A 15,429-nucleotide genomic window follows, 5' to 3' on the forward strand; every position below is an offset into this window, starting at 1 on the left:
TTTGGCTGCCATAACGATAATGTGCTGACATAGCAAGCGAGCTCAACTGCACAGATCATGACTGTCTCTAGGAAGAGTTCTCTGACAATGAACTGTTTGAAGACAGTGTAACTAAGGACAAAGATGAATGAAGAGTGAAGTCTGATGTACATTGTGAGGGTACCGGGCTGACGTCATGTGGCGTAGAGTGGCAGGCACGAGATGGTAGGCAACTGTGTAGAGTAGCAGGCACGGGATGGTAGGCAATGGTGTGTTGTGGGCAGGGAGAACATGGAAGGCGTGTGTGCGCGGTCGGCATGTGGTGAGCGTGCGACAATGAACTGAGTGAGTGAAGTAATCAGCGGAGCAAGCTGAAGGCGGTGCGGAGGGACGAAACGCAGACTGCGTGTGTGCGCTTGCGCTGAGGATTTCGCGAAATAAAGAACGTACTTGACAACATAAATGTTTTCGCTGAGTTTGCCGCACCTGTATAATGTATGCAAACGAAACTTTTATTCGCTTTTTTTGTCCAAATACCGCCTTGTATTATATCCGTATTATATGCAGGTTCGTATCGTACTCCTCTGGTACCCTTTCACAATCAGAACACTTCCAAGAGCATGGTCGGAGACTGTTTGATGGGCGAAATTCTTTTGCAAACATAATTTATTTTTCGTAAAACTGACGAAGCATAAGATATACAGTCTACGCTTGTTACAACGGACCCATGTACAACAGACGTTCGCATATAAAGGACCATATTTCAGCCTTAGTTTGCTCTACTTATTTTATTATTGCAACAAAGTTCGCTTTTAACAGACCGTGCTACAACAAACTATCGGCTACAGTGAATGAAATTAGTGGCAGCTTTTGTCAAAATCAGGGGCAAAAAATGGACTTTTGCCATGTCAACATGGGCTGACAACTGACTTGCGAGGGTCAGCTGCCTATCGCGGCTCAATATCGCATGTGCATGGGGGGAGGCGAGGAAAAGGGGATACTACTCCAGCGGCTGCTGCTTAGGCGCGGCCGCCATTTCTTGAAAGCGATCGGCGATGTTGACAAAGTGTGCCCAGTGCCGGCAGCTTCGTATGCGCTGTGCTTTCGACTTTTAGTTCGCATTGAAGCAAGAGACAGCACGAAGGTCAATTCGCTCACTGCTGCTGCCGCACTTCCTCACTCCAGTGTTTTGACAGCGACTTGCCGTGGTCATAGAGCGAGACGTGTTCATGTTTACCTGCGCGCGTGACACTGTGTTTGTTTACTTAGTTAGTAAGCAAATGTTTACAACTCTATACGGCCGATAAAACTACGTACTACCTTTAGTACACATAGCTGTCTACTAATTTGCTATCGCAATCGATGCTTCACCTTTTGGGCGAAACTGCAACTTTTTGTTTGTTTGTTATTTAGTTTGGGTGTTCATCACTCAAACTTTGCTATAACATTGTTACACATGGCGACCAAAGTTTCGGAAGTGAAGCGTTTCGGATATTTGCGTCTTTGGATAAAATGGACATTCTTTTTCCGGATTATCAGAGTCCGTTGTAATGAAAAGTGACTGCACATAGTAGAATGAGCTCAAATTTGTAAACTTTAAGGGAATTGCGGGAGGGTTGGCAGGTATGTGTCCTAGTTGCAACCCTCTTCACAGTTTTCATTTAACTCTGCCTGGATTGATTCATGATAAATTCATAAACAGTCGCAGATCAATGTATTGGACACCTATACTCTGGACAGCCACCAGCTCTGCACTCGATTATCCGGACTCTGTGTGTGGCTGTAGCGTAAGCCATTATCTCCTCTGGCAACTTTGGCGAGACATCAAGTATGGCCTCAGAGATTACACACTAGACAGTAATCTCTGAGGCCTTGCCTTGATAGCTGGTCTACACCTCTGAGATTTAACTGCAACTGCCGATCTTGCAGGCTTTGCCTGAATTGTGATGTCGCATCAACATTGCGATCATCACATCCTTTCCTGGCAACCCCGTGCCTGGTCTGCTATCGCCATTCTGTTGAGTTTGCCTTGTGCACAGCGTTCTGCCATGCTGCGCTTGTCTGTTTAGTTCGCGTTCCAGACAGTGCTCTACTGGCTCCAACAAGTCTTTCTCGTGACATTAAAGATATGCCGCCTACCACAACGAGCTCAAATGCGGACATCATTGATGACCTGCTGGGCTGCAGTGTGCATTCGGACCTCACGGGGACTGCGGAAATGTCCGAATAAACAGGTGTCCGGAAAAGGAGATTAAGAAAAAAAAAATCCTTTATTTCCACGCACTTATTCGGGCTCGGCAGTAGGCTTGAAAAAATCATGAATGCACCGTTGCACGCTGTTTCGTTTACGCGCAATCAGATAAACCTGAATCTCGGAGAGGGTCGTACGGTCCCTATAGGCGGCTGAAAGCAGTCACTGCTTGTACACGCTCCGCATGCGACGGCAGCGTAGCCCATAGTGCATCATCTTCCGACTCGGAGTCATCGTTTCGCGGTGCAGCAGAAACCTGACGAATGATCGTGCCGTCGTCGAGTTCTACGCATGTCAGTAAAACAGTGTCAGCACCTGTGAAACTGTCAAATGAGACGGTGTTCGGAATCGCAATGCAACCACTGCGCAGGTCTCGGCAAAACATTCTCGGCGTCAGTAGGGAGCACATCTGAAGGTGACAAATCCTAGGCCTCCCTGCACCTGCTTGCCGGCATTCCCTAGGGCAGTCTGCGCAGGCACTGTCAGTGCCATTAGACACTTGACGCGATTTTTCCGTATGCCACGTTGCATCACCGCAACCTCAACACAGCACACAAAGCAAACACCACCACGCCGTCACGCCGACACCAGTCGCACAAACAAAAATGGCGTTCAGCAAGTTGAACCATGCACCGGTCAGAGTCGGTGCATGGTGCTCTCAATCGAGTTGGCTCAAGGAGTGTCCGAAAAATCAGACGAGAGGTTGCAAGGTGTCCAAACTTTCGGCAGTTGTTATACATTATGGTCTATGGGGAGAATGGCAGCGCCACCAAGCAGACCGAATAATCGAGCATGTCCGAATTTTTGGAGTCCGAAAAATCAGTAGGCGACTGTATAACGGCATTAAGAAACTTAAGGTCTTCGACTTTTGATGGCATTAACTTTGCCTGTGTGGCACAGGTATTACAGTTTTGAAAAAGTTCCCATTTCTACATACTCCAAGGGGAGGCTTCAATTGTGAATAATACTATTGTTAATTGTGATGTTGCCTCATAACCCACACGAGCGGAGATGGTGTTACTGGATTAGCCAGCTACGCTCGATTCTAAGCCTTATCAAATCTCTCTCCGTGTCTCCTTCCTCTTTAAACAAAGAGTGAGCTTGCTCCCCGCTTTACCACATTTCGTCTTCATCTTCACTGTTGCCAGCAGCCACATCAGCTTGGAAAAAGTGCACAATAAAGAACTGCAGGAATGGCTGAACATGCAATAGGGAAAGTGAAAACCAGGCCACTAACAATAAACGAACCTTGTGAACACGTCGTCGTCATCAGAGTAGGAGATTTCGGTGTAGCGCACGCTCCTCACTTTGCGGCCAGACCTCGTCGATGCAGGTCTGCTGGGAGTGAGGGCGCTAGCAACTGCACCTCTCCTCGGTTCTGTGTGGCACTTCACAGCCCGAGCCTGCTGCAAGTGGTCGGCCATCTTGTTGCGGGATGGCGTTGTCTCGCGAGATTCATCCACCATGGACCGCGCCTTTCTCGCGTTTCTCGATACTGGGGATGCGCATGACCTGCTCGGGAGACATGGGAATAAAAGGGAAAGGAAGGAGAGATATTAACAAACAAGAAAGGGGCAAGGGCACGGCTAGCAAGAGTTAGATACAGGCACTACGTGACAAGTACAACACGTTGGCGCAGCAAAGTACATTGCACATGCCTTACCTAGACGAAATATTGCTCAAGATTTTGCCTGTTGTAGCCAATAATCTATTATAGCTGGATTCAAGAGTGAAATTTGTTGCGTTATTAATCCAGGCAGACCAACTTATGTAAGAAGTATGGCCTGTTGTATCCGAAGGTATATTGCATGCAGATCCATTGTAATGATTATGGACTACATATCTCAGCTACATGTAGCCTTTTCGCAAGGATAAAGCATGTCTTTTGCTTTACCACAGGATTACCCATGGGAACCACCAGAACTGCAGCTTTTAGTTTAAAAAAGAAATGTGATCATTACAGCAGCGGTCTTGAAATCATGCAAAGAATGTACACTGCTCCTATTCCTCATGGTTTTGATCACACTTAAAATTTTTGCCGACTACAATATGTACTGTGCAGAATAAGCTAGCAACTGCAGCCGGCTTACTGAATTATCCGTCAGGTCGAATTAATCAAGAAGCTGAAAAAATGCCAAAGCACACCATTGATGCATTTAGCAGCATTTGGAAAATTTTAACACACCCTCAAGTTGAACAAGCACGCACTATTTATGGGTTAGCAGGAGAAAACCAATGTAGAAGTGGCATTAGAGCTCCCAAACAAAACAGAGATCTAATCAGCACCAGATCTTATAGAAAAAATAAAAGCATGCCCAGACTCTGGCAATCATAAGAAGAGATTGTGCCCACTTGCAAGCTTGCCACATTTGGCACAAGCCAAAGCAAAAACAAAATGCAAGAACTCACCCAACTTTCGGCGCCTTGTCAAGTACTTCCGAAAAGGCCACGCCACGGCTTTTGCTACGTGGCGTCCTGGTTGCTTTGGCACACAGCTCCAGCGTGTTCTTCTGGGACCTTCGAGACGACCGGCTCCTCTTTTTTTCAACGACGACTGCAGCGTTGCTGTCCTTTAGTGCAGGAAATTTCTCTGGAGTGGCTTTGTCATCACGGATGTCAGAATGCTCCTTCTTGACGGTTACAGCAGTCACTTGCCCGGATGCTGCATTCATGTCGAGCTTACGTCTGCTCCGGGGTGTCGTCTGCCTTGGCAACTCACTGCGGCAAGACAATTAATGGCTTTAAGGAGAGCAGCAGCAGCATACAGGTACTCCACAAGAGTAAGCACTGCCTCACTTCCATCAGAGAAGTGGCAAGACAGTGAACTGTTCTGCCTCAACATCACCCACAGTCATTGACAGATGGTTAATGCATTGGAAGGTTCCACTTCAACCAATGAGTTTTAATGAGAAACACAGGGGCCATGAGATGCCGTAGTGTAGGGACAGGGATTAATTTTGACCACATGAGGTTGTTTAATGTGCACACGAAGGTCACCCACCACTGGAATGTGACCACTGTGGGGTCGAGAGCCAGACCTTCGATATAGCGCTCAATAGCTGAGAGCTGCAAAACACCGAGCCATCACAAAAAACAACAGGGACAGATGAGAACTTTGTTTAGGAGCTACAGAATACACCGTCTGCCCCGCCTACCTTCTCTGTAGTGTAGCTTCTTGGGCGCACTGCACAAAGCACTTATTAAGCACAGTAGTCTGCACAGATCACTCTGCATTTCTTTGTGTTTCATTCAGGTAATCACTTGTTCTTGTTAAAAGGACACTAAAGGCAAATATTAAGTCAAGCTAAAGTGATAGATTAGTGCTTGAGAATCTCTAAGGCATCAATATTATCTTGAAGAGAGCTTAATAATCGAGAAATTGAGGTAAATGCCGGACATGATTAGAGACTCCCCCGGGACATTCAAGCAGTTGATGACGAAAGCAATCCTGAGTTAAATTCTGTCACTATAGTACTCAACCACTTGTTGCAAAAAACATCCTTGTATTGTATTATAAGACGAAATAAAATGCTACTTGTCCATTTCTGTTTCATTTTTAGATTAACTCATTGAAATTACCCTTGACAATGATGCAGGTGGTTGAAAGCGCTTTCGCTCAACTCAGCACCACCCATGCTCTCGCGTTCAGTAGTTTCGTTATCGCGTAGTGGTGCGCTGGTTTTGCTTGCTCGAGAAACTCGCACAAACTGCAAGTAGCAGAGAATTCAACTTCCATGTGATGTCGCAGGATGCCAGAACAGTCTACGACATTTGACCAAAAAGCAGCTGCAAATCCACCGTCTTGGCTCGGAACCGCCATCTGTCGGGCGCCTTTTTACTAAACTAACGGCAGCAAAGGGTGGTAATGGCGTATGCAACAGCACCACTCCCCCGGTTGAGTGGCGGGAAGTTTGAATTTCGAAAAAGGTATTCGGACCCTTCAGATGCAACTTTCTCATAAACTAAGTATTTCCTTCGCATGAAACAAATATTGCGAGGTTTCTAGAATGGTATTTAAACAGTCCACGTTGGCTTAGTATTTGCCTTTAGTATCTCTTTAATGAGCAACAGATGCGAAGATTCATAACGTGTAGGTACCAACCTTGAACAGTCGTCATCCGAGTCAAAGTGTCGCGAATTCTTCAGCAAGCGTCCCGACCGCGAGAACTTGGGTTCGTGGTGCTGCCGCTGTGACGATGATGATGCGCTCTTGCTGCGGGACGCTGCCCTCCCAGGTTCCGTGTGGCACTTGCGATGCCGCATTACGACTTGCACGTCAGCGCTACGTGTGGGTGTTGCAAACACGTCATCGTGCAAAAGCCCGATATCACGGTTGCGGTGTCTCACTGGTGATGCGTAAGTGCTGGAACATGAAAAGAAGGAGGCGAGAAGGAGAATCGTGAGTGAAGGGAAAGTAAACTGCAATATTTAGTTTGAGTACACATATTTTAAAGATATATTTGGAGTGGCCACGCAAAAAGGGACCTGATAAGAAATGTTGTGTGTTCAGTAGTAGCGCCAAACAGATGGGAAACTTCAGGGGCGAAAGCAGTTCATTACAATTTAAATGTATGTGCTGTGCTTCACCTATCTGCACAGGTTCTCAAAGGCAGTCAAATCTGTTCGAATGACTAATGAAATATGGTAGTGTTGTAACACTCATCAATGACCAAGCCACCGTCAATGTTAAATTTAAGGGGCCACTCCCCAGGTTTGGCTATCCTAAACAGACAAGCAGAATTTATACAATACGCGCTAACAATCACACCTGCAGAATAATACATCGCTGTGGACGGCAACTACGGCTGAAATTCAAAACCAAAAGTTGTGCCCTTTAACCTTTTTGTTATAGCTGGTGTGCACATCATACGTACGCAGACGTATTGCTGACTATAGTGACTATAGTGTGAACACGACCAGATCCGTCAATTTGCTCCTAGTCGCTAAACAGTTTCGGACAACGTGAATCTGGTTTCAGAAAGTGCAGGGTCCCTGCTAAATTGTATATTTCAAGTAGTAGTGGAGGTACCTAGGAAAGCTTGCAAAAGTATACGTTCTTGAGCTAAAATAAAAATATTCAGATCTCACACAGTATATATGGGAATCAATGCTATGCAAAGCATCTTGGATGTAGCTGGCTACCAAGCATTGTTTGGGGTTACGCAGTACCAGGTAGACCTTAGGTAGACCAACATGTTTGTGTAAGGCAAACAGCTATGTCTCTGATGCAAATGTTTGTGCGATGACAGCAGCAAGACAACACTGATGACGATTGTTTATGACGATGGCATTATTTCGACTCTGGCCATTCGACGCGGGTTTATGACATGCTGATTGTTGAGTTATACATATATAAGGCATAAGCAAGAGAAATGCAGATGGTGATGTCGTCAGCGCAAGCGTGTAAAGTGCAAGACACGGGGTGCGATTTTGCGCGTGGTTTCTTCTATGACCATTCACACCAGCAGCTGCACCCAACAAGTTCCGACAGCATGTGACGTCGAATCGCCTGCTGCATGACTGCCGCATTGGTCAGTCAACCACAGCCAATGACAGTGCCGTTAGCATGTACGTCATGGCCACATGGCAGACTTGCCGGGGCAGGGTCTGCGAGCAAAATCCTCGTTGCTTTGATCATCCCGGCTCTTTATTTTCTCTCCCTGGTTGAGATGCTGTGGCTGTAAGCAGAGCCGACACTACCAATATGGCCTTGCAGGAGCACGTCTATGCTGCTTGCATAGATGTGTCTTTATTGGCATCGTTTGTGTAAAATGAAATAGCTGTACGATGAAATATTTGTACAAAGACTATTGTTTTCACTTTCTTTACAAAGTTACGAAGTATTTCGAGTGTCCATGCAGGGGCGCCGTTTCTGGGTGGAGGTACGCGTCGCTTGCTCTTTCATACTACTATGTGTCCCATATTGTCGGCTGTAGCATGTAGGACCCCTCCCCGCCACACGACGTATTGCATGCAAATGTGCGCAATGTGTCTTCCGCTTTATACAACTGTACGAACCTATGCCTGTGTAATGTGGTGTATGTTTAAACAACGACATCATTTGCAGTTCACTGATGACATGTCAAGATCAATTCTATGTAGCATTAGCTGCTAGGAGGGAAGGACTGAGGATTGTGGACCGATCCCAAAGGCTGTGGAGTCTAACAAAGCCTCCCAAAGTGCGAGCTGCCAAACTGGCACGTTCCAAACGTCTCAAAGAGATAGTTGGCCTTGGCACGAGAGAAGCATTTTAATGGTTAGAGTATCAGGCTGCTGAGCTGAAAGTCAGACGTTCGATCCCACCGTTGGGAATGAATTTTTGTTTTATTGAATAGGTCTGAAACTAGGTGAAATGAAGATAGCTTCTTTATATGCAATATTTGTTGCAAGCACATATTTGTTGCGCATTGATATCAGCAAGAAACATCCTACATATATTTTGATAGATCTGATAATTTGTTGTATCCGTGTTTGTTGCACTAAGTTCTATTGTACATACTGCTGAATTGGCCTTTGGCGATGGCATAAAATAATAAAGAGAGTCTTAAACGTGATGGGAGATGCTAACGTCTGCACTTATGTTGACAGAGAGATGACCCACCTTGCCTTAGGCAGTTCTGTCTTGTCAGTGATTTTGTGCTTCCCATGGCTCTGTGGTGGCGGAGTTGACTTCTGGAGGCAGTTCCAAGTCTCACACTCTCTGCGCATCTTGATTGGGGAGACCAGAAGCACCTTGTGCGGTGACAACTGTGACTTGACTGGACTTGGAAAGTCTGTCAGCATACCCTCGAGAGTGACTGACACGCCATCTCGTTGCCGAGGTGACAGGGATGCCCCTCTTGACTTCACCTGTTTGCCTGTGGGCAAGTAAACATTTAGCCTTCCTTAAAACTGTTGTTTATTATTTGTTGTTGGCAGCACTTTGTAACAACTTCTCTAAGGGTCAGTACAAGGGCACACAGTTGGAAAGGGAGCATGCAGGAAACATCACACAGAATCAACAGTGAATGCACATTTATACAGACTGTACTAGACATCGCAAGATTAAATGCAGTGCGATTATAGTCAGGCATTGCCATGTGATCTACTTCAAGAAAAACTAAAAGAAGCGAATTGCCAGAGCAATCTCAATATTTGAAAGAGGAAGAAAGCGGTGTGGATTAGGGAGCAAATGGGTAGCCGCTGTTCTAGTTGACATAAGAAAAAATGGTGTTGGGAAGGACATGTAATGCTTTTCTGGTCAACACCCCTGCCTTCTCACTTTTTTTCCTTGTCCTAACCAGTCGTCTATTAGAGTTACAGAATGGGTACCAAAAGAAAGGAAGCATAGTCTTGGACGGCAGAGAACTAGATGGCGTAATGAAACTAGGAAGTTTGCAGGCATAAGTCGGGGTGGGCTGGTACAAGACAAGGGTCCTGTCTTCTATTTCCTGTTCTTAAGATGCACACTGAATCCAAGCATCAAACAGCCCGATTCTCGGAGTGATCATAAGACTATAAAATGTATAAAATACATACTATAAAAGTAGTCAGGCCTATCTTTTCCACAAATGATAATAGTCACCTGTATTTGAATTTGTTTTCTTCAAAACTGCGCTTCCTACTATCCTGTCAAGAAACCTACCTCACGCTGATAATGCACATTTCATTCAAGGCTTGGAAATACCAGGCGTGCAGCATTTGAGAAAGGAAATGCATGAAAGATTGAGGATGCTTATTGTTTTGAGACAGATAAGCCCCAAAGTGTGCAAACTTTTCTTAGGGTGCAGCTGCCCTATGTGGCTTCACATGGCATTTTTACTACGGCTGATGGGGCTATTGGGCTTCTTTTTTTAAGGTAAGCTGGCATGGAACATTGAAGCGTTGCAAGGTGCTATTCTTCATAGCATAGCAAATAGTGTCAGTTACAACCTACACATTACTACTATAGATCACCATTTTGAGCCAGTGAAAAGGCCGCAACAGCTATATCCTTGTTGGCCCTGTGTCCATGCAAACAGTGTGGACATTAGCTTTCATTTCTTTTAAGATTAAGCTAGTAACGACAAACTAAAATATTCTGGCTTAACATGAAGCTAGATGTAGGCGGCACTGTACTTCAAGTGCTTAATTAATCATTTTGTCATCACTGATAGAAAACTACTGGTTTGCATGACACATACCCAGTGCACAGTCACCACCACCACCAGCACCACCACCAAAAAAAAAAAAAAAAAAGAGTATGTGGTACATCTCGACGCCGCCAGACAATGCGGCAATCGCAGATTAAAAGTGATGGCAATGAACTACCATGTGAGGCTGAGCCTGTGCCTATGTGTTTAGGTGAAGAAACTTGAATCTCAACAAACTGCAGAAATGTACCCTTTGTCCACATACATGGAGGTGCTGCTGTGAGCTTATACCAGTGCCACCTGATCAAGAAAGTAGTTTTACGCTCAAAAGGGACTGGTAGTCAATAAGAGCTGCTTTTAAAAGTTATTGTGTCACTAGGATCTTGCTGGGTCCAAGGAGGATATCCAAGGAGGATATAGCTGCTATATCCAAGGAGGATATAGATGCAAAACGCCATATTATTCCATAGAAAGAGGGAACAAAAGGTAACGTACGGATTGGTGTTGAGACACTATGATGTTTCTTTTTGTTCAGGTATTGCTGCTGCAACAATTTTGGCGTGCCACTTTTTGATGATTGCTTCTTGCTGGAGGATGGTGACGGAGGTGCGATTACAGGGGTCATGCCACGACCATCAAACTTCCACCGGCAGAAGAACAGTGGGTTCCCTTCACCATCAACCATCTCAAAGACAGCCTTGGATGACACATTAGCAGGCACTGTCAGTACCTGCGACAAGCAAGGACGATTTTCAGGTAAGTCGTAGGGACAGACACCAAAAGAAACATTTCCTATCTGTCGTTTTTATTTTGTAGCTCTGCCTCTTTTAGTCTTACTCGTTTACATGCAGTTAAATGCAATACAACCTTTACATTTTTTGTCAACATCTTTAGCAGCTGTTGCAGCAGGGAAGAAGTAGGATTAGCGGGGAAGGATCAGTTCACCCAAAGCTTTCATTCTGTTCTTCATGTCACTGCTTTTGCCTTGCCTTGAATTGGCAATCACCATACAGACCTACCATAAATCACCGTAAAGACAATACATGTGCTCAGACAACTGTACCTGTAGGGAGCTAATGTTTCAAAACTTGCAAATTTTTTGTCAGCATCAGCTGAGCATTGCATAAGCAAAACTTCCTCAGAAGAAAGCTGTCCTATAGGAATAGTACAACTTGAACAAATAAATTATAGCTAGGTGTCTTTTCATGAGGAAATATGGCATTGGTCAAATGAGAGTCAATATCAGCGCGACAGCTCTATATGAAGAATTGTACCATGGGCAGCCCCGAACTCAACGACCAAACCCTGGCCGTCCAGAGTGCCCGCGATCGGGCCGTCAAGCTCGGCTTGGCGGTCCCTACGTGGGACTAGCCGGGTGGCGCGGGATCTCCCCTGCGTCTTCTCTGGACCAAAATAAAGTTACTTCACTCACTCACTCACTCATGGCTGCAGATGATGATTCCCTACAAGTCGCAAGTATGAATTAAAAAAATAAGAATGACAGTGAACCGCTGCGGAAAAAGAATCTAGGCAACACTCACCGAGCACTTGCCGAAGATTGTCTCGGCATCGACAGTGTCGGACCACAGCTTGCGTTCGTCGAGTAACACTTCGCGGAAATAGTCGACGTCAACTATCTTGGCCTGCTGCAAAGGTGGAAGTTCGACAGCTCGGATGTACCAGGCCACTGTGACAAAGCGGTGGTCTCCATTCGTTTCGCCTAAACGAGAATGGTACATTGCAATCAATAATTAAGGCAGATATACGACACATCATCTTGAAGTGTAACGGTCCGAAACAATGAGTGTAAAGACAGAAGATTAAACTGGACGGGCACCAAACCGGCTGCTGTAACAAGCACTGTGCTACGTGATAGCTCTAGGTATCTTACTGTCAAAACTAGATATAATGAAGCATGCGTCTCACGCTTGCTTCATTGCAATGCATTCAATGTGATGAATTTGTGATTATAATGAATATCGGATATAACAGAAGTATTTTCGCATTGTATGTAACTTTGTTATAGTTAAGTTTGACTGTATATAGCATTCTGCAAATGTGTGGAAAGTGTTATGTTAAATAAACAAAACGTTGCAGTAACCATGGGCTGAAAGAGCACGAAGGTGACAGCGGAAGGAAAGGGAACACGAGTGGCTTCTCACTGTCAATAGTGTGGTTGTGATCTGTATTTTAATCGCAGGAGGGTTTTGTGAAGCCATCACAATTGGCTGGCTAGTAAATTTTGGCAGCCGGCGAAATATCTTGCTTGAGCATGCCGTGCATTAGTGTGAAGTCACCGATACCAAGGTGTTGGAACAAAACGTTTTTCGTTCTGGTTTTAGTTTCATTTCAGCCGTAACGGCTCATAACGGTTTTGGTTCGCATGCAAAAATTTTCGAAGCAAAGTAATGTTAAAGCTTTCTTGATTTATTATTTTTTAATAGGTGAACAGTTATTTATTATTTCTCAATAACATATTCATTTTTCTCATTAATTGAATTATAGATTCTGAGATTAGGTTCAGTGCCTTGAGTCAAGGCACTGAGCATCATATCAGAAGCAGCGTGTCACCGAGTGTACTCGCGGAAATGAGAGACAGCTGCTCCGATAAAACGAACTTCAATCAACGATAAAGCTTTGGTAACAAAGTGTTGATACCTGTAGAAAACGAAATGATAAGCTCTTAAGCGCCCAAACCCTTGGTATTGCTACGATGCCGATCTACTAGTGCACTGAGCAACAGGCTTAGATTAAGGCTTGCGCTCGACCTGCTATCGCTGGTGCTATTTCTGCCTGAGATATACGCGCTAATTCTGATGTTGCTTGAACTCGGCTGTATCGGATAGCCGAGTTTCCCCTTGAACTGAAAACCGAACAAAAATATTTCGGTTACATTTTTGTTCCGACACATTGACTGGTACGTTCCAGCAAATAAAGAGCTGATGTGTCTAGCTGTAAAGGGTGAAATCGACACAACATGTTGCTGTTATCTGTTTGTTTATAAATGTGCGCTCATTTAGAAACGAAATAGCTGTTGGAAGTCAGTCTGGTGCATTGTTTCCTCTTGCTTTTTCTTTCTTTCTTCTTTGCACTGCACAAATCAGGATATGTTGAACACAAAATCCCAAGCTCTAATGGAATTATTCACACACGCTTCTGCTCACTTTAGCATATTTAATATGCACATGCCGCCTTTGTGCACTTAAGTGAATGGGAAGAAACAGCATGCTACGAGAAGTGTGGTTATCAAGTGAGGAATAGAAGCAAACAACAATGCAGCACTAGTTGTAACAGTTTAGTTCATAAAAACAAAAAAATGAGTTGGCCAATCTCATTGCAACAATCATTGCACTGACTGCACACAATTCCTGAGCAATGCAGATGGATGTCTAAAATAGAGTGTGAACTTAGGCGGGTTGGTAATATATATTAATATTGAAAAAGCGTGCCACTGAAAGGACCCAATCAAAGCAACAACGAGCACAACGAAAAATCTTCTTTACATTCGGCAATCACATGTAGACAAAATTATCGAGGATAAACACCGCCGGAATGGAACTTGCATGTCGCTTGGTCGAGCGCTCGAAAGGAGATAAATCTTTCACCAGGTTCTTTCCCCCCGTCAGTTACATGATTTAGCGCATTTTCCACGTGATCACGAAAGGCACTGTGGCTCATGCTGCCTCATCTCGCTTAACGCTAAGGACAAAGCATTGTGTGCGAATCCGCTTACGTCAACAGTGCACCAGTAAAATCGCCACAGCAAATGACTATCACACACCTAAGCGTAGACCTTTTGCACACATCAAGGCGAATGATGTTCAGAACGATCCGGCATGCTATCAGCGACTGCTTACTGGCCTTACCAGTGTCGAAGGCGCTCTTGATCCGACCAACGTAGCAGTTGCGGAGTGCTTCGGGGTCCATACTGTCGTCATCGCGGATCAAAACGTAGTCGCCGACGGCGTACGTTCTTCCCGAAAGCTTGAATTTGCTGCGTGTTAAAACACACAACGAGGTGTTTAGAACGACACGTCGAGATCATGCAAACAACCGCGCTTTCAACAAAGGCTGCCCGCGATAACCCAGTGATCGTACGTAACGAACTTTCTCAACTCGCAACAATGACAATCTTACGAATTTTAGTTAATGTACGCATTGAAACGAAGCCCCAGATCTTCGGGGAGGAAAGGTCAAGCGACAGTCTCCTCTTAAGGGTGAAATCTTTTTGTTACGGAGCATGTAAAATCCAAGGTCGCGGACCTTTAATTGTTAAAGGGATGACATGCCGCCGGGGCTACTTCGGCAAGGATGACTGACCTGTACGACTTGTTCTTGCTTCTGCGGTTTTGCACAACAAAATCGCCGATCCATTCGAAATCTACGTCGTTGCCTTGTTTTCTAGCGACGTCCGGCATGTTTACCAGTGTAGTCTGCGTCAACAAAGCATGCGGCAAAGGCGAGCAGACCCAACGCCTTTTCTGATCTGTTGGCCGATCGCTCGCTGGCGTGCTGTGAAGATTGTTATTTGGCGGGAAAACAGACTGGCTGTTTTGTAGGCTTGGCACGTGTGAGATGGGAGCGCTGTAATCGCTATTGTGGTTTTTGTATGCTAAAACGGCATAGAAGGGCTATTATTATTTTTGTTTACCTCCGCTAACTACACGAGTGTAGATAGTGTGTGGGTAGTGTGGGTGGTCGCCATTATTTAACTGGTGTAGAAAAAGTGTAGCAGACGACAAACAGGCTGGCTGGCGGGCGTTGCAAACGCTCGGCGCCATTTTGTCTGCGACTGTCGGAGCTGAAATGGACACGGCAGCGAAGTGCTTGCGTGACTGCGTGTCACAGACGGTCACAGAGGAAGGTGAGCAAATTCTTCAAGAAGACAAGATTATCTTACTGATGGATGGTGCAGGCTGTTTCAGACTACGCGCCCATAAGCCTATTTACCGGGGTGGCAGGGGGGAGGGCACTTGCCCCCCCCCCCCCCTGCTGTCAGAGGGCAAAGTGAGCTAATCCCCCCCCTCACACACACACACACACACACACACACACACACACACACACACACACACACACACACACACA

General features: G+C 45.3%; 1 protein-coding gene across 1 annotated transcript in view; it reads right to left on the reverse strand.

Moving 5' to 3' along the window:
- Orc1 (origin recognition complex subunit 1) overlaps nucleotides 1–14,855 on the reverse strand; it is a 34,876-nt gene extending 20,021 nt beyond the window's left edge. The window contains exons 1-8 of the mRNA XM_075672472.1: nucleotides 14,662–14,855; nucleotides 14,208–14,335; nucleotides 11,883–12,061; nucleotides 10,837–11,071; nucleotides 8,832–9,087; nucleotides 6,333–6,593; nucleotides 4,640–4,948; nucleotides 3,479–3,742 (exon numbers count right to left, since the gene is read on the reverse strand). Of these exons, the coding sequence (XP_075528587.1) occupies nucleotides 3,479–3,742; nucleotides 4,640–4,948; nucleotides 6,333–6,593; nucleotides 8,832–9,087; nucleotides 10,837–11,071; nucleotides 11,883–12,061; nucleotides 14,208–14,335; nucleotides 14,662–14,759 (1,730 nt within the window). The 5' untranslated portion in view covers nucleotides 14,760–14,855. The remainder of the gene's footprint in view (nucleotides 1–3,478; nucleotides 3,743–4,639; nucleotides 4,949–6,332; nucleotides 6,594–8,831; nucleotides 9,088–10,836; nucleotides 11,072–11,882; nucleotides 12,062–14,207; nucleotides 14,336–14,661) is intronic.
- Nucleotides 14,856–15,429: the final 574 nt, after the last annotated feature.

Source organism: Dermacentor variabilis, chromosome 10 (genome assembly GCF_050947875.1).
Source record: "Dermacentor variabilis isolate Ectoservices chromosome 10, ASM5094787v1, whole genome shotgun sequence".
Lineage (NCBI taxonomy): Eukaryota > Metazoa > Arthropoda > Arachnida > Ixodida > Ixodidae > Dermacentor > Dermacentor variabilis.